At 40.6% G+C, this 23,829-nt stretch overlaps 1 protein-coding gene across 4 annotated transcripts in view; it reads right to left on the reverse strand.

Annotated features, from left to right (window-relative positions):
- Positions 1-225: 225 nt before the first annotated feature.
- Positions 226-23,829, reverse strand: part of gulp1b (GULP PTB domain containing engulfment adaptor 1b) — a 63,646-nt gene continuing 40,042 nt past the window's right edge. For 2 of the 4 annotated variants that reach the window (XM_072683627.1, XM_072683626.1), the window contains 10 exons: positions 18,344-18,405; positions 15,413-15,484; positions 12,905-13,003; positions 12,457-12,594; positions 10,944-11,060; positions 8,484-8,582; positions 8,098-8,325; positions 6,862-6,997; positions 5,306-5,400; positions 226-1,394 (listed from right to left, as the gene is read on the reverse strand). In XM_072683627.1, the coding sequence (XP_072539728.1) occupies positions 1,323-1,394; positions 5,306-5,400; positions 6,862-6,997; positions 8,098-8,325; positions 8,484-8,582; positions 10,944-11,060; positions 12,457-12,594; positions 12,905-13,003; positions 15,413-15,484; positions 18,344-18,394 (1,107 nt within the window). In that variant the 5' untranslated portion in view covers positions 18,395-18,405 and the 3' untranslated portion in view covers positions 226-1,322. The remainder of the gene's footprint in view (positions 1,395-5,305; positions 5,401-6,861; positions 6,998-8,097; positions 8,326-8,483; positions 8,583-10,943; positions 11,061-12,456; positions 12,595-12,904; positions 13,004-15,412; positions 15,485-18,343; positions 18,406-23,829) is intronic. The other 2 variants (XM_072683628.1, XM_072683629.1) reach the window with 2 other exon arrangements.

Below are 23,829 nucleotides of genomic sequence, written 5' to 3' on the forward strand. Positions count from 1 at the left end.
TATTAAATTATAGTGATATAATAATTTATATGCATGCTTATCATAATACCTCAAGTTGCTTCCCAGAATATCTGCATCCCCTTAAACAAAAGGTTGTAAATAAAAAAAAAAAAAAAAAAAAAAAAAATATATATATATATATATATATATATATATATATATATAGTTGGACAGACAACAGTCTTAGCTAAAGATGGCATAAAAGAACCAGGTAGAATCAGAAAGTTTGGTGAATTTTCCTTTATTTACCAAACACTATGCTGAACACCTCATAAAGGAAACAGTCAAAGCTGTTTATTCACACAGACGTCATTGGTGGTAAAGTAAGTGTGTATTTGTAGAAAATGCAAACATTCCTGTGGAAATGAAAAAAGGAAAAAGCATCTAAAAAATGTTACATCCCCAACTTTTATAGCCCTCTGCTATTCATCAGTGTCTGAAGAAGGAAGTTCACAGCCTTCTGATAAGCACTAATAATGGATGTGTATTTACACAGCAGATGAGCAGTCTTAAACACCTAAGCAAACTGTTCAAAATCATTCACTTGGGCAAATATGTCTTGTCAAAAACATGGTTATGAGCTAGTGAGCAGAACACACGTCTCAACTTCTCCTTGATGCTCCAGTCACTGAATAGATTTGTTCAAAACTACCAGTAAACCAGGAATTAGATGATAACTACAGATAAGGCTGGACTTCCTCAAGGTCAGCTTTAATGGTTGAATGATGTTTACAATGACATAACAGGCTTGAAGGCCAGGAGGAGGAGTTTTGGGGCGTGGTCCTTCTCCAAAAATGTAGTTGTCATAAGTTCACTTTATTAGCTATTCACAGTAACAGCCACTTTAACCAGGGCTGCCCAAACTGCTGAATGCCATTGTATCTGGCAGAGAAAGTGTTCAGTGTGATGCTCGCTCGGCCCTTTATGAATAATCTTTGTCCTGAGATGCTTTTGGAAAACCCAGCCCAGAAAAATGATTATTCAATTTCAGGTCTCAGGTGCCTAATACCTTTTTTTTTTTTTACACAGAACTCAATAGTAACAACATTTCCAAAACTCTGAAAAGTCTAAAAAGTGCTAGAATGTTAGTGCAGCATGATGGTGTCCTTTCAACAGTTCCTCAGTCAGGTGATGAAATCAGTGATTCAGTAAAATCTGATGTAAAATCTCTCTAGACTGATTTTGTACAATATAAAAATAGAAAGAACCTGTACAACCTGTCCCATGGCTTTGTTAAGTTTCACTCCTAGAGAAACACTCATAGAAACACTGCTCTAACATCCTGTTTCGAGTTCAGGCGTCCACAGAAAGGGATTTCGACATCAGCATCGGCTGTCCACTTGGTCCAGGGAAAAAACAGTGCCCTCCAAAGTCAGACCCATTTTGAACCCCTCCTAACAGAAGACAAAATAATGGAACGTCAACTTTTAAACCAGCATTTTTACAATATGGTGTGAACTCACAAATGTAGACGGACCTGAATTCTTTGGTGTATAAACACAGAGCACCAATTCAATCCAAAACTTCATCCAAAGAGATACTAAGAGTACTTTAATTAGTTTGACAGAGTTGAACCAATGGTACATAAACACAGTGCTGAAGTGGTCTAATACGTTCCCCAGAGTTTTTCCTGCTCTCAGATAGAAAGCATTAGGGGTGGAACCCTGGTGGCTTCACTGCGCCGTCTCTTATAACCATAGAAAACTAGATCAGCTTCAACTCACTAGCCAGATTTCCACCCAGCTGTCGAATGAAGTAGTGAAATGCAAATTAGACTCAATTGCCATCAGCCTAATTAATGTAAGAGGACGGATTCGCTGTCACGTCCGGTAAAAACACTTCTGAGAAACATGGAGTGAGTCTACAACTTAATCTTCAATGTTGGGCTTAGTTGCTTTGTGTTTTATTTAATTTGATGTTTTAAGAGAACAAAGACAGTCCTGGCGAATATAATGCTGATATAACGGTTCGGTTGGCAGCGGACACCCTATTTAAATGTCTATTAATACCATTACGCTTGTTTTTATATATTAAAGGTGACCTAGAAGGTTAGAATGTCTGTATTTTGGCATAGTTGAATAATGTATTCAGTACACAGAAGTGACAAAACATTAACCATTAATTCATAAAAAAATTATTCCGCTGGTTATGGGGATACAGAATACTATGTGAACCAGGCCTCTTGACCATGGCTTTTCTTGTACCAGCTCGGATTAATGGTGGCAATAGTGAGTTAGCTAATCCTAGCTTTGCCATCTCTTCTCTCTATTGTCTGCTCTGTTAAAAACAAACTGGAGCTACCTCAGCTACCTCAACAACATACAACTAAAAACACCCAGCCCAACTCTAGGGAAAGGGAAAGCTGGTGCTAGGCTGAAAGATATTCAGAGGCAAAGTAACAGGGTTGTAAAAAGGCTTGTAAAGCTGCATTGGTGCATTTTTTTGCCCCAACCAGTACCATAACATAACATACTTTACATAAAATACTCAATAAATGCATTCTATGGTACCAACAGTGTGCTCAAACTTACATGATAATTCTGGTCTGATTGTACTTGATATTTGCAACTGTGAAAATACATATGATTTTTATTATTTGATACTTTAAAGGTGCCCTAAAAGTTAAGAACATATGTACTTTGGCATAGTTAAATAATTAAAAGTGACAAACTATTAACCTCAACCACTGCATAATCACCACAAAGCTGGACCACAGGCCAATTGCAAAACTGTTCCATCACAGTCTTGACTCATTAAATATACACTGCAAAAAGTTACGTACAACCGGCCCAGTAGTAAGAGCCTTTCTATAACTAAAGCTGTGAACGGTCAAACCCGGTTTTATTTTTATTTTTATTTTATTTTTGAAAATAAAAAATACTTCTTTTAGACATCTTGGGGCATTTCTGTCTGTCCATTCATTATGAAACTCACAACTGACAGCTAAAAAGTGAAAAACACAAAAAATGTGAACACACATAGAAGAAACCTTAAGCATGCAGATGAAGCACCGGTGGCATGCTCGATTACACAGTGTAAATCTGGTGATTCCTGACATCCACACAGTAAGACAGATAAGGATGTAGTGTATGATGGAGAACAACAAGTTTACAAATAGTTTACAAACCATCTCTGCCGCTGTAATGGAGCAGGAAAAGGAGGAAAGAGAGAGAGAGAGAGAGAGAGAGAGAGAGAGAGAGAGAGAGAGAGAGAGAGAGAGAGAGAGATAGGTGACGTTAGTATTCTGTATGTGTCCGTTTGAATTAGAAGACAGGCAGGTTTTAATAGTCCATCCATCCACCTGTCTTCTTCTTAAGAATTTTTGTTTGTCCAATTTTCCATTTTTCTCCCAATATGGTACTTCCAATTAGCAGACCCATCCGTAATTCCCCCTACCACTAGCAATGTTCCCAACAATAGGAGGATACATGCAAAGTCAGCTGCGCCTCTTTCGAACTTTAGAACAGTTCTTTCGAACTGCCGTGGAGCCTACACACTTAGAGGAAAGCACCAGGTCCCCAGCTCTGCTGCTCCAGCTAACGGACGCCTTGTCCTGGCCAACATTATTTCAGATGAGGGAAGAGAGCACCATCTACCCACCCAGAGAGAGAGAGAGTACAGACAGTTGTGCTCTTTCGAACTCAGACTGCTGATGGCAAAGTGACCACTTGGCACTTGTGACCCCCCGGGCCATAGTGGAAGCGTATTAGACTGCTGTGCCCCCCATCTTCTTGCAATGGGTCTGGAGCCTACCCAAAATCATTGGACGCAGGGCAGGAATACCTCCTGGACAGGATACCAGTCCGTCGCATGGTTTTAATGGCCTCAGATCCAGAACGTCTCTAATATTCATTAATAATTCGGTATTAGAGGAGACTGAGGTGTGAATTAAATCTGGTGTTGGATACATCAGGGCAAATCCAGCCAAGCCCAGCCCCTGCTGCCTGTGTGGTCTCTTTGATCTATTAATACCAGCTGCCAATCTCCTCTGCTGTTGACAAATATTTGAAGTCTGTTCGTGATTAACGCAATTGGCATTAATTCCCCCTCGCCTAAATTTGGAATTCTGTCATAATCCCACTTCAAAGTGTGAGGGCTGCATATTTGAGCATCTCCTACAAATACACCCTTCGCACCACAAGCTGAAGTGAAACCGTCGACTCAGCTCAAAGACAGTGTGAAGACATGGGTAGATGTAAGACGCTAGTAGAGATTCTTGTCCCGTGGCAGCATGAAAATTAAAACTCACTCAGAGTTCCACACTTTTTAGGAAAACATCCTTCAGGATTTTTACAGGACATTTTCCATGACTTTCGTACATGACAACATGAATACAGTGAGTGAATTATAAGCCTCTCAGTATAAACTGCTTACTGGATGCACTATTCAACACCTCATACTATATGCAAATCTTTAAAGTCAGATGCCAATCCTTCTGTAATTTTTTAAATGTGAGGCTCACTGGTCTTAGAGCTGCTGTTTGAGAGGTGACAGCTTTTGGTAGTTTGTGCTTTTGGCAGAGTTAATTCATGGCTATATGGAAACCAAGTCAATTTGCAAGAGAGTAAGCTTTCACAAAGCAGGTAAAAGTGGCCCAAATCTTATTTGTTATATGTGACACAGATGTGCTATCTGTAAGCATTCTCAGTGATATGATCAGCTGTCAGACTACTAATGAGTGGCTTGGGTAATTGGTTAAATCTAAAATGAGGGAGGATTTGAAAAATTGTGTAGAAAATTAAAATTTAGTGAATTCAGATAAATAAATTACGATTTGGTGAGAAAATCTGATTTGTGCCACTTTACCTGCTGTGTGAACATAGCCACAGTGAAAGCTTGAAGATATGGGTAATGGTTTGAAATTCATTATTGCTGCATTCATTATTGATAAATGTCTGTCACTTCTGTCTGTCAGTGCAGCATAACAAACAGGGCATCACTAGCTAAAAATCTCAGCGGCTCAACAGCTCAACCTTTCCAGGAAATCTTTCTTTTAGCAAGTCATTTTAGGTTCCAGCACTGGAAAAATTGGTTTGCTAATTTCCAGGTTTTCCAGAATTTAAGGATGCTAAAAATGCATGGAACCCTGTTCTCCACAGCTGAGCAGACAATAAATGCTGACAGGCAGCAGTATCCAGTGTTACACACTGTTATCCACTGTTATCCACTGCTATCCACTGTTATCCACTGCTATCCAGTGTCACATACTTACTTATAACTTAATAACTGTGTTATATCAAGCTTTTTAATTTTGCGCTCGGATGCCTGAAAACAAGCCTGTCTGGGCAGAACCTCATGAGCCCACCTGCATCTCATCCAGCTTGGACTGGATATCTGGAGTGAAGTCAGCAAGGCCGCAGATGAAGGGGTCAAAGGGCACGGCTCCGAACAGATCTATAGCTGCAAAACAGACAAACCCAATTCAACGACTTTCTTGATTGTATTATTTTCCTTTTGAAACCAGTGCAAACGTCATTATAGGTTGTCAATGGCAACCTACTAGAAGATGGAGTTTGTGTTCATGAAAAATATATAGAAATAGAAAAGTTTCCATTTGGTTTCCACATCCTACTTTAACAGAACTGGACATGTACACTGGTTTAACAGTCGAGCTTTCCTTAAAAAACTTCTACATTTTTAATTGAAGCACTTTAGTTAAGATAAGCATCTAAAACTAGGCTCCTCAAACACACTACTACCCCACAGGAAGAACATCCACCCATATCCATCAACACTGACGAACTATTTCTCTACATGGTTCTACAAACAATTCTACAACAGTCCTCACTGGTTGAACAGCTGAGATGCTCACTGAAGATCACTCTATATCTGAGTGAAGAGATGAAACGAACACTACTATTTATTTAGTTACTTAGTTATTAGATTGTACACAAGCACACTATATGTCCAAATGTTTGAGGACACCCCTTCTAATGAAAGCATTCAGCTATACCTGCAGTAGAGGTAGTACAGAAGTACTGCCAATAGAATAGGACTCTCTGGAGTGGATAAACATAAACCTATTGATGCCTGTCTCCTAATGCCGGGTGTGGGCTAGAAGGCTATAAAGCTCCCCAGCTTTGAGCCAGGGAGAGGGAGAACGGTGTTCTCTGGAATGATGCTTGGTGCTCCATCCAGTACGTTTGGGATGACTTGGGGACTTGGGTGGGGTGAGGTGGTGAACATCATAACCTCACTGACACTCTTGTTGCTAAAATTTAGTAATCCATGAAGCCAGCAATTACAGATGAGAGGCAGATGACAGACACACATATGCACCATTTAGACAGGGAGAGAGGCAGAGACGAGTATGTCGACTTGTCTTTACAGCCTCAAGAAACAACTAATTTTCTCACTTTGAGCAAAATAATGTCTCTTTTTGATCAGACTGATCTCAGCACAGTCTCAGCTGAATAATACTCCCACCAGTGTCAGATTTCCTCATTTCTTTAGAGCTTTCTCCTACATCTAAGAAACCATTCGGCTGTCCTTCCCAGCAGATGGAGATCACATGCTTTTCTCGTTTGTGTCCAGAATCCCCTTCTTCTTCTTCTTGATGTGAGTGTGAATGAAAGATCACTGGTTTCTCAATTCTCTCTCCTAACCCAGGAGAATGAAAGCAGAACCCAGTGATCTTTTATTAAAACCATACTGAGTCTGCTTTATTTCTCTTTTGACAAAGACAAGAAACGACATTTTTTCACTGGCTGGTTACTATGAGTGTGAGTACCCAACAGCTGCAGGAAACAACGTGCTGAAAGCTGGGTCAGTTCTGATCCGTCATACAGGAGAGTAATGGGTGAAACGAAGAGGGGTTTAATGCTCACTGTGTAAATAAAAAAAAACCCTACAAACACTCACCTCTATCTTTTGGAGGCAGTGGGGGGAGAGGTGACATCCCATTACTGTTTGATATTCTTGGCATGGAGGATGTGGGTGTGAACGGCACCATGTCAAAGATGTCGGTAGAGGATGCTCTTGCTGGGATGCTTCCAGCCTAATGACACAGGCACAAACTTTTTTGTTATACTCAGTCTGATCAATAACACAGTAGAGATGGAGAGTTCAGGTGCAGAAAGTACAAATCCGCCCCTGCCCAGGCTGTTGGGACGAAATCCTGGGACAGATTTCTACGTTCTGCATCTGAATTGTCCATCTCTACAACACAGCAGTACAGGTTGTATGCATATCCCAAATTGTAATCAATACAGTCTTGGTAAACAACAGTTAATTACCACAGAAGAAACAAATTCCAGGCTATTCTGCACAATAAATGTCTGAAATATGTGACTATATTAAATAACACTGAATTTACCATCTTTACACTCCAATAACACATGTCTTAGGATCTTAGTATTAGTTATATTTACCAGTGCTGTCTTATCCAACTTTCAAACTCCAGAACAGTAGTTAGTAGTAGTAGTTCCGGTTATGTACACTTTCTCTAATGCTTACTGGTATCCTGTAAACCTGTGAACACTTCATCCACTATTACCAGAAATGTATCCCTCAGAAAACTAGTTCCATCTATGAAGGATAGCTTAAAGGTGCCCTACAATAGAAAACTGTATTTACCCAGATAAGGCTGTAAAAAAGCTATGTTATACTATGCTATGCTAAATGGCTCCTGTGAGTCGTTGCAGTGCCATAAAACATCCAATAAACATGCTCTCTAGAGTACTGAGTCAGGCTTTACCGTCTGGTTATTATCTGGTTCAAGTTTGGTGGAGGAGTAATAAGCCTGGAGTTGCACAGAGCCCTGACCTCAACCCCACTGAACACCTTTAGGATGCACTGGAACACCAGACCTTCTTGGCCAACATCAATGACTGACCTCACTGATACTCTTTTGGCTGAATGGAAGCAAATCCTCAGCCTCATGTTCTACAATTCAGTGGGAAACCTTTTCCAAAGAGTGGAGGCTATTATAGAAGCACATCAGCTCTGTATAAACGCCAGTAATGTTGAAATAAGATGTAACATATGATTGTAATATTTAGATGTCCACACACTTTTGGCCATATGGTATACATATGCAGGAGCAACTCTAAAAAAAAACCAAAACAAAAAAAAAAAACCCAAAAAAAGCACATTTACTCGAGGTCGAGGGACACTGTAGCCATTGGTTGGCTGAAAGTGGGCGGGTTTAGCAGGAGGTGGGGTGAGCAGGCCTGTTGACTGGTTGGAATCAGGTGAACTGGCAGGCGTTAGTGTGACAGAGGAAATGTCTAGAGAGGAGACCGAGGTAATGTCATCAGCACAGAAGAAGAGTGCAGAGGGCCTCTGCAGCATGTAATCTTCATTAGAGGAGTTTACATGCAGCAGCTGAGAGAGAGACAGAGAGAGAGAAAGAGAAGGATTGCAAGAGATGGGAAGGAAGAGGAAGGAAGATTTTAGGAAGAGGACGTGAATAGAACAGCACTAGGCACTGACTGCTTCTTTAAGGTTAATGTGCTGATGAATAATTATTGAATTTGTAAGACCGTTTCATGTACTGGTGATGACTGAGTGCTGATCAGCTGATCCTCCAGGTCCTGAAGCTGCTTTTTAAGCTTTGAATTCTCCATTTCCAAATCTTGAATCTGAAACAGCAGACATTTTGACCATTAAAAATCAGGTCAACTCAGGATTAAATAGAGCCATTATTACAGACAAAAACACAAATATGGAGGTGTGGGAAGTTAGGTAAGAGGGACACGGTTTTTGTTTCTGTTATAGCTGTGCTATAACTTGTTATTAGCTGTTCTTACCTCTTACCTCTTAGCTGTTCTTACCTCTTAACAGCAGATTTTTCTAGCGTATATGTTGCTGATCACATTTTGTCTTAGAATTAAGATCACAATCCTTTGACACAGCAACAATACTGACACTAGACACTCAATACCAAATAAAAAAAAACTGTGCTGGATCTTGCACCACAACTGCCTGTTACTTTATGTAATGTGCAATGTATGTGCAAAGTTTCATTTATTTAAAGATTTCTACCCAGTTTTCTCCCTATCTAGCTGAGCCAATTAACTCACCCACTCACTATGACCCCCTGTCAATGCTCCCGACACAAGGGAGGTAAGTACGAGCTCATACGTCCTTCAATACATGTGAAGTCAGCCACCACCTCTTTACGAAAATGGCTGCCGATGCAGCAGCACTGGGTGGCTACTGCATTCAGATCCCCAGCTCTGATACATCAGCCAAAAGACGCCTGTGCCAGCCGATATCACAATGGAGTGATGAGGGGAGAGAGCACCATCTACCCACCCAGAGAGAGCCAGTCGTGCTCTCTTTGGCTCCGGCTGATGATGGCAAAGGAGTATGACCTAGGATTTGAACTTGTGATCCTCAGGCCATAGTGTCAATGTCTTAGTTTTGAAGCACCGGAGCCCCACGGAGTGGAGGTTTTTGGTAAATAGAAACAAAATGTAAATAAACTGCTTTATTACTAAAATGAGAAATTAGTTATATAAACCCAGACATCATATAGTCTTAATTTAGTATTTTATCACAATGCTTCTTATAGTCTACATTTACTGAGCAATTTATTAGGAAGATCTGTCTGAATACACATTCATGCAATTATCTAATCAGCCAATCTTGGGCTGCAAAATTGTGGTTACAGAATTAAGGAGGATGGGCTACAAAAGCAGAAGACCACATCATGTTACACTTCTGTCAGCCAAGAGCAGAACACTGAGGCTGCAGTGGACACCAGGCTCACCAACACTGGACAGTTAAAGACTGGAAAAACGTCGCCTGGTCTGATGAATCTCAATTTCTAATGAGGCACACAGATGAAAGGGTCAAAACTCAAAACACCAACAGCATGAATTCATAAATCCATGAACCCAACCTTTCTTGCGTCAATAGTCCAGGCTGGTGGAGGACCAGTTAACACCAATCGATCATCGGTTTAATACTGGGGCCTATTTGGGTACTGTTGTTGACCATGTGCATCCCTCCATGACCTTAATTTACCCTGTATCTTCTAATGATGATAAAGCAAAGGTCAAGCTGGATCTCAAGCTGGTTTCATGAACATGACAATGAGTTCAGTGTTCTTCAGGGGCCTTCCCAGTCACTGGATCTGAACCCAATAGAACAGATTTAGTATGTGGAAAGGAAGATTCGCAGCAAACCAAAGCACAAGCGCCAGCAGAAGTGCTCCTGTAGGAATGTCTAGGGATTGTGTAATGCACTCATGCTAACATGGAGCAGAATTTTAAAGAAATGTTTCCAACATCTTGTTTCCAACATCCATGCCATGAAGAACTGAGGCTGTTTTGAGAGTAAACGGAGGCTCTCCCAGTGTTCTAATAGTCTTCCTAATCAATTGCTTTGTGAGTGTATATTGCCTTGTAGTGCTGCTACTGGCACAAAACACAGTTTTCACAGTACATGCTGCTGACTGTTTTTACCGTTTTTTGGAAATGGTGCTTTTCCCAGAACCAGAACAACATTTTGATTATGTGAGTTGCACAAATTTGTTTCTTCTTCTTCACAGCAAGCAAGCATTTGAGTATTTCATTTGAAATTGACTCATAGCTTATCCAAAGTTGTTTTCCTCTCTTTCTCCTGTAAACCCTTAACAGTGAGCTTCAGGTTGCGTATCACAAGAACATACTCCTGAGGTCCAGATGACCTTCAGATGGCTCCCTTGTGCATGAACAAATGATGCAACAACACACAGCTGGCCAAGAAACAACTGAGCAGCCAAGTGTCCAATTACTTTTGCCCCCCTGGAGAGGTCCTACGAGAGGTACAAAAAGTCTTAGAATTCGTATGCTCTAATAACCCCCAACAGGGACGTCAACCCTAAAGGCATTCTTTTCATTCTACTTTATTGAACATACATCTACATATAGTCAAAAGCTGTGTCACTGTCCAAATACCAAATACCAAGTACTGTATGTGAGAGAGTACTGTAGGTGAATAATTACTGCTCTTACCCGCTTCTGTAAATTGCCTATTTGTTTTCTGGTCTCCACATCTTTTCCTCCAGACTCCAGGAACTTTTTATAGGCCAAGTCAAACGCCTGGCCAATAGCTACGGTGATCTCCTCTGCCTACACATTCATTCACCCACAGCAGCCAGAAATAAATGGAGAAGTCAGGTAAGACATTGTTCAACACTGGTCAGATAGCAGAGTAGTTTTGTATGAGGATAAGCACAAAAAATGGCTAACTGAGGGTAGAGGGCTGCACTCCTGCAAGAGCACAGGCTAATTTTCTGGGTCGTGCGCGGGAGCAAGGCAGTCAACCAGCCAAGTGCGGGAAAGTGCAGGACGACAAATCCTGCAAATTAATGAACTGCTTTTTTGTTGGCTGAACCTAAATAGCATATAAGCAAGATACAGAAATACAGAGATAGCAGATGAATGGTAAGATTATCCACCAAGAATGAACAAGCTGTGGTTTATTTCTTGTTATTTATTAACTGAGAATAAACAACTTATAACTTACGTTATTGCACAGTAAAAGTAAACAGGCTCTTTCCAGATTTTCAGAGACAGAAAATCCCTTATTTGAGACTGCGTCAAATACCTGGATGTCAAAACATCACTCCCACGCAGACCTGAGACTGAGAATTTGTCACGCTTGTTACATAATAATAATAATAGTGGAAGTTAACATTAACATAGCACGTTTCAGACATGAAATTCAGATATATGAAACATTCAGTTTGTCAAAACAGCAAGAAAAAGAAGAGCAAACAGTAGATAACATGGCAAAATAAAAATAAAAAATCTTAAAATAAAACAAAATCACTATTCTGACAAAATATGTCAAAATCTTAAGAAAATAAATCTTCATTTTGACAAAATGTATAAAATAACAACACAATAAAGTCTTACTTTAAGAAAATACCTCAAAATCATGGGATATTAATTTCAGGAAAGTTTTATTATTGCTCAGTTAAACAGTCAGACTTTTCACATTAAGTCATCATGTTTACACTGGAGAGACAAAAACATTTACTTTCTCCTCTAGCAGTTGAGGATGAGCATCCATAGGCAGCTTTTGGCCTATTTGACAAGTAAGACACTGCTCAAGATTTGTCCTTGCCTGGACTTAAACTGGAACTGTGATTAAATCACCATATAAATTCCACATTGTGGGAGCAGGAATATGCCTGAAGAATCGAATGTCCTATAAATCCAGGTATGACAAGCCCACCACCACTCAGTCTACTTCCTTTTAACCCTGTCATCTATCATTCCTGGCTCCACAAATCAGAGGGTGGGTAGAGGCCACCTGAACTCCAGTCCAAGGTCCTCTGAGTTCCCCCCCCTTTCTTTCAGTCTCCTCCCAAATCTTTGTAAGCTGATGGCATGGTCCCAAGTATAAATTTTTTACTCTAACAATTACTTTTTAAAAAGTACTCAAATTACTTCATCACAATTACTTATTACTTTAAATATTATTGCACAATTCCTGGACACACATGCAGCTCAGACTTACGCATTTCTCGCTGTCGAACACGTAGCACAGGTGCCTCTTGGTCTCTGGCTCAGTGCAGATGTAGGTGAAGATCCGTTTGTCAGTTTTATCATCAGCGCAGAAGGACATGCGGTGCAGCTGGCAGTTGTGCTGTATCTCCTAAAACGGAGGAAATTAGAACAGCAGTTTCCAATCCCAGTCCCGCAGACCCCACACCAGGCACAGTTTTTCTCTTCCACATCTGATTCAGATCTGAGTAAACTCATTAACTAAGCAACGAGCCCATCAACTGCCAGAAACGGAGAGCGGGGTTCCCAGGACTGAGTTTGGGTTTCAGGAACCACTGAATTAGAAGTGTGACACTATCTAGACCTGTGTGTTCTATTCACATGGCATCACAGTTGTACTGCAATCCAGCGCTTTAAATGGTTCACGTATGCCACAATCACTGTGATGACGTAATGCTTACCTTCGTTTTTGGATCCAGAATTTTCACTCCATATATGGATATCTGCAGCTCAACCTTTGGCAGTTTTTGGCCTTCTGACTTTTTGATATGCCTTTGAAACTGAGGAAAGAGAAAATCTCTATTGCATGATTGTGTCAGGCGAGCAGTCAATAACATCCAGCTGGAGCAGATTAGACAGTCTGGTGCTATTTTAAAGGGGTTGTCTGCTTATTTTGGTAATCCGCTTATGCTTGTAGCTATAGGGATCCGGCAGGAATGTGCTGCCAAACAAAGAACACAGTTGGTCACTTCAAATTAAAGACTTTTGCCTTTTTCATGTTTCCGCTGTTGGATTTGAGTTTGGTAGAACTACACTAGAAGATGCTAATGTCAAGGAAACACTTTTAGCCCTTTCTGACAAAAACTGAGTACTAGTGGTGCCCCCTTGTGGAGAATCCTTAGCTTGCTAAACGTGAGTGAGTTACATGACTAAGCTGATGTAGGCTGTGTTATCCTGTGTTGGCCACTAAACTTTCCACAGAGTTAATGTATTTACTATGCACTGCAATCTTGCATGCACTGGCCTTCTGAGGTGCATCCACATATTTCTGATGACACTTAGGTCAGGGGGCTAGGAAAGCCATTGAAAACATTAAGCTTGCACCTCCTGATGTGGTCCATTGTGGATTTTGAGATGTTTAGGATAGTTATACTGCTGTAGAAGTCATCCTCTGTACATCTTCAGCATTTTTGCTGGTATTTAATTGAGTCCATTCTTCCCTCTACCAGCGCAATGTTCCCCATGCCACTGGCTGCAACACAAGCCCAATGCATGATTGACTGTTGGGAAGGCGTTCTTTTCATGAAATGAAAAATCAAACTTCTGCCAGAAAATGTTTTAAAACTGACGCCCAAAAGAAAGGTCTGCTGCTGTGGGTTTTTTTTACATTGTGTTGGCTACACTTTAAAAAAATAAAGGTGCTTCCAAATGTTCTTTGAGGACCACCATAGAAGAACCACTTTTGGTTCCATAAAGTACAATTTTTGTGGCTCTTCTATGGCATCACTTAAAGAACTATTTGTATCACCTTTATTTGACAGTGTAAACCACTGTCAGTATGTGGGCAGCCTAAAACACAATTTAAGATGTCCCCTTTGTATGTCTTGGCTCACCCAAGGTTTTGACCTATAGCCCTTATTATGTCTTAACCTTAACCCCTTAATGCAGAAAGGCTTATTACACACTAAGGTGTGTTACTTAGTAACTACAGGGACTTCTGTTAAAACGAGTGGGGCTGTGGTTTGGTAGTAGAAGTTTGTAATGACACTTTCAGCCCACCATAGTCTGGTTAAGCTCAGATCTAATTGGATGACAATAAACAATACAGTAAAATGCAAAGTGCTCACAGAGGAATCATTTCATCAGTTTCTGGATCATCAGTCTTAGTCAGTCATCAGTTTTATTTGATAGAATTCCAATGCCAAATCTGACAACAGGCTGTTATTTTTATCCACAGTACACAGTACAAAGACTAGGGTTAGACTAGGGACTATATGGCTTAGACTGCCATATATAACCACATTTACCACACTGTTCTTATACTGTTGGCATTCAATAAATGATTGAAGCTTCCGCACTTCTAAAATCCAAGTCTCTAGTTGCAATATTTGCAATCAAATTGACTGCTTCTTTTAAGGCCACTAGAGGGCAACGTTAATTCAAGTGACCACACTAAAGTGTGTCTGACTGGAGGCCAACATCCACCGTAAAACTGTGTGCTATTTGGGGAAGCAAGCCTTGGCGTAACAAATCAACAATGTAGAACAGGGTATGAAAAGCAACTGTGAGCATGACTTTCCTCCATTTGAAATGCACTACTTTTAATTTTGAACTAATAAAAAAAGAATACTTTCGAGCAGCCTGATCTAGGTCTAACTGTTAGATTTCTATTATACAGTTTAACAGCTGCAAACCTTGGGGGCGTTTTCAAGCAGGCACTACGCAAAAACCCTGTTTTGTCAGATTTTATTATTCAAGCCCACGTATTACTAAAGAGCTTTTGTGTGGGGATGTGAAAGAAGGTGTCAACGTTGCACAAGCTCCATTATAATCTGAGCTGAGGTCTATTGAAATCCATTCTGCACCTAATGCATCATGACATTTAGGAACATGTCCCTTTTAACCATAAACCGAACCAATGAATGAAGCTGTTAGACTGAGAGGAGCAAACAGAAGGCCCTGTTTTTTTTATCTCTCCCAACACAGAGCCTCATCCCACACCTCTATCTTTATGTAGGGGCAGCAGCACAAATTGGAACAGAACTTCAGTCCGTTAAGCTGGACTGGAAAGTAAACTTGCCAGTTAAAATGTCTGCAGATTGGCATTTAATTAGCATGGAAGTTACAGCTTCTAGCCCATAAACGTGCATGGGTAAATTAAGAATGCATAAGCACATTTTTACGGTTCGTAAATTCAGGGAATAATCTTACACACACACACACATACACACACACATACATATACACACCTTCAGCTTTCTCACAGCTACACGAACAACATCTGTTCCTTTCGGTTGGTCAACTTCTGTGATTCCCAAAAACTAGAAGAAAGCAGATTTCACACACATTTCAACACCTTTTCACATTTTACTGCTTTATTTCTGTACTGAAGAACATCATACACAGATCTACATCTGGGTCTAACCTTGATTTTAGCCCATTTTCTACCCAATTTGGAAGGCCAATGACCCAATCCCTTGTTCATGTGAACCCCCCAAGCAATGAGGGTGGAGACTAGCACGTCCCCACCAACACATGTGAAGCCAGACATGCCTCTTTTCGACCTGCCACTAATGCAGCATCGCTAGGTAGCCAGCGCGCTCAGAGGAAACTGACACAATGGCTAACAGACTCTTGTGCTTACACTAGAAGTGAGAAAGTAAGAGAGCAATGCCAATTGTGCTCTCTCTGACTCCAGCTGCTGATGACAATTTACATATACTTCTATTATTATCTTAATCTTAAACTAGAGTGGAGCTTTTGTTCAACCAAAAAACATTTTGCTCCGTCAAGGGTCAGCGTATAATAATATTAAGAATAATAAGAATAATAAGAAGAGCATCAACAACAACAGGACGAATTGTGAAATACTGTTTACTAAGATACCATAAAACCTTACTGTGAAAATCTCATATCGTTGCAACCCTAGTAACAAGGTAATAACAAGCATGGTGTGATTGTATATTCACTTTTTCTCACTTGAAGCTTAAGCAGAAAAAAAGAAAGTCCAATGTTCAGATTCTACAATTTAATCTATACCTGTGGGCTCCAAAAGTCTGGGAAGTCAGAATATCAGCATTACATTTTAAATAAATTCTCGTCGATTCTTTGACATTTGAACATGAACTCCAGAATTCCTTAGTATTTGGTGGGGTGTCTTCACTCTTGTGTTCATGACAGAGTGCACTCAAGCTACCACAGACTCCACAAGCTGGCTGAATGGGCTCTGATATGTAGATTAGATCTACCTGAAAGTGGTCTAACCTTAGCTTCAATGGAAAAGATAAGAATAAAAACCTTAAATGTGAATGATTACCTGTAAACAGTGCAGAATCTATAAAGACATATCATGAAAAACAAATTGGGCACTCAGAGTGCCTACCAACCTACAAACGGTGTAATAAGATATCAGCCCTGATATCTTGTGAATTTGCCCCTTTCCTGCATCAGAGGGGGAGATTTTAGAATTATATCACCTCCTCATCTGAATATCTTCACCCACCACTTGAGAAAACAAGTGCTCCACTTTCTTTCTCATAGGCGCAGGACCCACTGGCATTGTGTCAATGCTAAGATCTAAGCATAGGAATTGCACTGTTCTGGTATGTGCTTTGTGCCTCACTTTCTTGCCTACATTGCAGGACTGGCAAGGAAACTTCTCTTAAAGGAGGATTCTGTACTAAATGTCTGTGGCAAAACTGCAGACGAGGGAAATGTAAGTAGTTTAAAAATAATTATGCCGTGTGTTCCTTTGGCTGTTTAGCAAGTAGAGCAGACTACAGCTGGCAGAGAGAAAGAGAGAGAAAGAGAGAGAAAGAGAGAGAGAGACAGTGGCACGGGACAGTGAGGAAGCAAGCAAGAGAGAACTAAAGAGACAAAGAGAGACACGAACTCAAGGTAAAGTAAACATTAGCTAGCTCTTTGATTAAGTAAACAAATTGCTATGTTTTTATCATTTCTTGACACTAAGAAGGGAAAAAATAAAGGATGTAAACACATCTCATGATGTAATTCATTATCATGAACAAACTTTATAAACAACTGTGAAATTAGATCTACATAATTAGTACAGTACAGTGTGAAAACAACTTGTTATTTAAACTTGAAAACTGTGCACAACCTGGCAGCCTTACAATGCTAAGTAATAAATATACACTATATGGGCAAAAGTATTGGGACACCTCGTTCATTGTTTCTTCTTACATCAAGGGTATAAAATAAGAGTTTATCCTGCTTTTGTTGGAGCACTGCTGTGAGGATCTGAATCCATTTAGCGACAGGAACATCAGTGAGGTCAGGATGTTGGATGATCACCACCCCACCTCACCCCCAACTCCTCAACTCATCCCAAAAGTATTGGATGGAGCACCAACCACCATTCCAGAGAACACAGTTCCACTGCTCCACAGCTCAATGCTCGGGGGCATTATACCCCTGTAGATGAAAGCATTCATTAAAATGGGTGTACCTCCTATACATTAAATGAACACCAACTGAGAACAATAAGTCCAGACCTGTAGGAGTTAAGAACAGGAGGTCTGACTGCGTGCAGTGTTTGTGCTGATGGGAGCGAAGGAGAGGAGTGAAGTATGGCTGCTCTGGCCATTACAGCTCCCTGAACGTTTACAGCTGTTCCTTCAGCTTTCATGACAACCATCATTACAGCAGCCTCACGCGAACAAGCAACCAAACCAGGCAGCATTCATAAATCTACAGACATTTGCACATACACACACTCTCACATAAACACACACGGGGGAAACATCTCACCTCAGAGTGACTTGACATTATTCTTCTAATTGATTTGAACATTATAAAATCAATGCAGCCGAAATCAATCGCCACCTTCAGATCAATGAATCACTTCACACTGATGCATTTTTACACGGCTGCTGTGCACTGTAGTTCTGCTGGAGTTCTCTTGTTACACTGCGTAATAGCCTGCCCGTACAGAACACACACAGTACGTTCACACAGGGCAGTAAAACAGAGGGATGGATTGCAGGTGAGGGTGTTCTGCTCGCGCTCTCGCCACTGAGTCTAGCCTGTAGATTGAATCTCTCAGGTTGCTATATTAAAGTGTGACAGTTGTAAGAGTTTCATCAGTCTGAAACTGATGCGGTGCAATGAATGAGCTACACTCTCCATCACAGAGAACTGGCCATAAAAAAAGACTGTACCTTAGCACTGTATGCTACATGATGCTTCACCAGGGCCTCGGGGTTGTGCATGCTGGGTTTATCTGCAAGCAGAAAAAAAAGTAAGTAAAGAGTCAGTAATTTGAGGAAAACGTCATGTCAGTGCAAAACAACAACAAAACAACTTAAGGAATATTAAACATCAGCAACCACCAGTTTTACAACTCATGGACACTTGACATAAATGGAATTTTTACACTAGCATTTTTTTCCTGGACCAAAGAGCGCTTGCTCTGAGAGTTTGGACGTATGGTCAAGTGTGAAAGCTGTTTCTGAACCCGGGACCTGGAACCAATCTCTGCTCCTCCTGAAATCGCTGGCCTGGGGTTTGCTTCAAGCGGACTCTGGTGAGGTCTGATAATGAGCCTTTCACCCGAATGAGCCCAGAATTAGTCCTGGAAGCAGACTTGTGTATTCAGGACAAGTGTGAAAATGTGAAAGTCATGATTTCATACTAATCCAATATCTCAAAACATTGTTATTATTATTATATAGGATCCCCCCCTCCCCACTTCTATCCCATTGGAGCCTGTTGGAGGTGTAAAGTGCAGTGTGCTAACTTCTAATTCTGTTATATCAGTTAACAGATGGCTGCACTGGCTAGCATCATACTGAGTGATGGGGGAGGGCCAGCCAGCCAGCGAGAGCAAGGCCAATTATGCTTTTTTGGACTCAAGACACAAAAGGGGTAGAACATGGGATAAAATTAGAACCATTAAAAAAGGTTTTGTATGCTTGTTGTTCTTTACAAATACAACTTAGAATCACATTCTCTCTGCAAAACAGTAGGACGTCTGAAATACTCGTGATACTGATGGTAGTGGCAAGTACTCCTGAATACAGGAAGTGAAGAACTGTGCAGAGTGTTGTTCAGCAGATCATAACACATGACTCAAAGTCATGATTTCACGCCAATCTGCTAACATAAGCAAGAATGTCGTCTCTTACTTTCTTGCTGTGAGGCTGATATTCTCAAAGTTCATGATTGGTCATACTCTCAGTTCCGTCTGTGAAATGTGTTCCATCTTCACTCTATGAGCCACTAAAACCCTGATAATGCAAACAATCTTTTAAATAAATCGACCATAACCTTAAAACGACCTGCTAATATTGTCTAGATCCTCCTCATGTCTCCACAACAGATCTAACCATTGAAGGCATGGACTCCACAAGACCTCAGAAGGTGTTTATTGTGGTATCTGTGAGGTGGGGCCTTCATAGATCTCCATAGGTTGGAAGAGGTGTCTCTTAGTGCTAGTGGGATCTATGTATGGGTGGGTTAATTGGCAGTACCACATTGGGAGAAAAAGGGAAAGAACTGAAAAACCAAAATGACAAAATGAAATGAAGGAATTAAAATGTGTAAAAAGAAGATACGTGTTAAATGTGTTTGACACATACTGGTGGTGTCCGTGCAAATGGTGTGTGTGCAAGTGTACTTGCGTAAGCTTTTTAAGTCTCTGTTGCCCTCTATCCTCTATTGAAAAGGAAAAAACAAGCTTTGACAAATGGGATAGTGGGTGTCTGCCTCAATGGTCGGCAGAATGACCTGACACCATTTACACCTTAGTCAGCAGGCTCAGCGTAGAGAGAGAGTGGGCAAGAGAGAGTGAGAAAGAGCAACACTGTCCAAAACAGGCTCTCTGTAAAATTAGGTCTTGGGCAGTGAGAACAATGTTTATTTGACACCTCCATCAAAGAGCCAATATGAACTCATCCACTGACACTTCAGCTGTCACACGTACTTTGTGTTACTAAAAGGTCCCATCCTCACCCAGAACACTGCAACTAACGAAGGACAGTTACAGGCACTGACAGCACTGCTGTGTGGCAGCTTCACACTGAGACAACTGTGTTGAATGTCTCCCCATTCAAAAGAAAATAATTGTTAGCTTAACTAAAAAAGAGCTGTAAAACAGGTAAATTCCAAAACCCCAGGACTGTTTGCTCACCTGAAGTGATGACTTCTTAAAATTACACCCCAAAATTGGCACACACCCAGCCCACTAGCAAAGGTCCTGGAGAAATGGTAAGACGCAACAGTGACTTTGAGAGACTATGGTGTTGTTGATATTAGAAAGCAGCACATCACCACAGGAGTAGTTATGGGAATACAGGTTACTACGCCAACCAGGCCTCCTGACTGCGACCTTTCCTATGCCAGTGTTCGCAAAAGGGAAGCTCAAACTCAGCACTTGATGAACGTAACGTTAGAAAGGAAGTCTAACAGTAAGACTCAAGAAAGCCAAAGCCTTGCCCCCGCTCACTCGGGGAAGTGAATGGGGACCAGGCTAAAAGCTAACCGGCTACAATCTCTTCAGCTTGCTAACAGCACATTGTGCTGAGAGGACTCAATGAGAGGACAGCAACCCTAGCCGTTAAGACTACGGAATAATGACAGTGTTTTTATTAAAGTGTTAAAATGGGCACTTGTGAGCTCATCATAGTGCCGTAAACCAGCCAATAAAAGCAGAGCTTATTGTTTTTTTATCCCCTCACAAGCCCTTCATTCAAGGAAAATCAGTGTGAGGCAAAATAACAGGGTTGTAAAAAGGCATGTCAGCATCGCATCTGCACATCATGCTGATAGATTCTGATATTAAAGCGTGATTTTTCAGTCTTTAGTATATATAATGTTGATAATAGTAAATAATAATTAAATGTGCATCAAAAATGGATTTTAAAAATGATGACAAAGCAACAAATTATTCGTAACCACAAATTTGACCATCTAATTTTTATCCACAGCTGGTTTGACAACCCTTTACTGGTGTTTTATGGCGGATGTAACCAAAATATGTCCCACAATTTTTATCTCACAGGTTAGCATTGTTAACAATGCCAGTTGATAACAAGGCCTTATACGGTTCTTTGCACATCTAAACACCATGGAAACATATCTGCAGATGGAAGTTGGACAGTACTGTGTATACAACTGACTTAATGAGACACAAATATATAGAAGTGCTACTACACTGTATAATACTACTTGCTATTATTACTGTTGCAGTGTGGTCATCTTGGAGGTGGTGAGCCTCTCCCGACTTTCCCAGGAGGAAATACAACTTGTGGGGGGGCGTTCCAGTTGAAATGTCCTACTTGGAAATCAGCAATATTGACAGTTACAGATCAAATAACTTACAAAAACGTCAGCTAGATTAGCTGTTATGCTAGCTAGCTAGGATACTTGCTACAAAAACCAGTGATTAACAGATCAATTTGAATCCCCTTTATTTTAAGCTGTGTATTGACTGCATGTAGGATTTCAGTTCGGTTCCTCAGACTGAAGGCTTTTCTATAATGAAAGACTCCTTGTTTGGAGATTTTGTCAAACCTGACGGGTTTACTTTGGTACAACGCCATGCTGTACACTAGAGACTCGACTCAACTGGAATGAAGCAACTTGTGAACATCTCTACCCGAAACCATTAGTCTATGTGACAACAAAGCAGGGTTTTGAAACTTTACATCAGATTGGAGAAATGGGTTTGTTTTGCTGAAGGATTTCGGATGATTAAGTCAGAGCATCAGTCCATACAGTGTCAGAACACACATAAGTAAGTCCGTTTGAGATTACTCAACAGCTTGACATGGTGTGAGGCAAGTGTTTGATGACTGAGAAATGTAGTTTGTATGATGCCAATTGGTGCAAATTGGCATCCCTTACTTGTTAGCTCCACTATGTGTCCAAATGTTTGTGGACACCCCTCCTAATGAATGCACTCAGCTACTATAAGTTGCACCTATTATTGACACAGATGTGCAAATGTGGAGAAGCATTAGACCAATAGACCAGGACTTTCTGGAGCAGATAAACTACCCGTTGGCACCATGTCTAATGCCAGGTGTGGGCTAGAGGGGTATAAAGCCCCCCAGTATTGAGCTGTGGCACAGAACTGTGTTATCTGAAATGATGGATGGTGCTCCATTCAATGCATCGTGGATGAGTAGGGGAATTGAGGATGAGGTGGGGTGGTGTACATCCAACATCAAGCTTTTGTCACTGAATGCAATCAAATCCTCACTGCAATGCTCCAAAATCAAGTAGAAAGCCTTCCCTGGAAAGTAGAGACAGTTACTCCAACAAAAGCAGGATAAACTCTTTTTAATACTCTTGATTTTGGAAGAAACGCTGAATGAGCAAGGGAAGGTGTCCCAATTATTTTTGTCTGTGCAGCCCTAATTTCAACATACTGCTGGCGACTCGAATAGTCCTCAAAAACAACACAGGTTCGTTTTAGGTAGCATCAAGGTCTTTACCATCTATGTATCACAGGGGGAGAAGTGTCCATTTTTAGCATTAACCTTTGTGGTACTGTGCGAAAGGTTACAGCACTACTGGGTTCTGCTCCCTTCTCTCTTTTCAAAGGGCCTGAGAGGAAAAGGTCAGGCCGTTATGTCCAGCCTCATTACCCGTCTAGATAGCACACTAATCATACCTGACCATGGAGCAAAATGCTTCCTGTGGAATGGGCCATTGAGCATGCTATGGGTGTGAGGAGTTAAAAATGGATCTTTAGTGATTAGCAATAGCTTTCTAAGCTATAACAACTGGGAAGTGCCGTTTACCTGCCGTATACCAATGCTGGATAATACACAGTACGTAGGCCAATAAAAACAACCTGTGATGTTTGGACAGTTCTGTCTGATTGAGCCCATTAGGCAACATTTCACATCTCATTTTGAAACTGCTTCTATTGTCTAATGTTTCACACAAGAAGTTGTTCATCTATATCTGAGTTAATCTAAGTTAATCTATATCTGCATTATCAGCAGAACACATTTGAAAGAAACTGACAAGTTGATTTGCTTCGTGGCATAAATTCCACTAATTCAATAAGGGAGGAATTTGTGTCTTATGCTATTAACTGAATTCTGGGTGTACATTGTTTCGGAAGGGCAGTCAAACTGAGGTTTGCAAGAAGGGATGGAAAACATAATAGAAATCATTACTCATTAAACAGAAGATCACAATTCAATTCAATAAACATGAATAATTCATGAAGTGGGAATGGGGCGCAATGGGGCATAAATATGATATTACGAGGCACAATATTGTCACAATATTTCACAAAATACTTTTTCTGACATCTGATAAGTTGAAATGAACAAAAAACGGATAATAAAGGGTAAACAATTGAAGGATTCTTCTGAGATGCTTTGGAAATGCTTTACATTTTGGGTGTTTTTCTAAGATTTTCATTTACAGAAAGGGTTCATACCACATTTCACATCCAATCCAATAACAGAGGACACATTTGGCTCTAGTTCTGTGGTCTATAAGCCTTGACAATATTCACAATATACTAAAAAAAAACATACTGTGACAAACATATCATGATAATGATAAATACTGCCATTCTGCTTAGCTCCAACATGCAGCATGTACTGTTTATCACAGTCTGTAGAGATGGTATACTGCTTTTTCACTTAAATTATGGAATTTAATTGGCTGTATTGCCTCAGAA

This window comes from Salminus brasiliensis, chromosome 7 (genome assembly GCF_030463535.1).
Source record: "Salminus brasiliensis chromosome 7, fSalBra1.hap2, whole genome shotgun sequence".
In the NCBI taxonomy this organism is placed as follows: domain Eukaryota; kingdom Metazoa; phylum Chordata; class Actinopteri; order Characiformes; family Bryconidae; genus Salminus; species Salminus brasiliensis.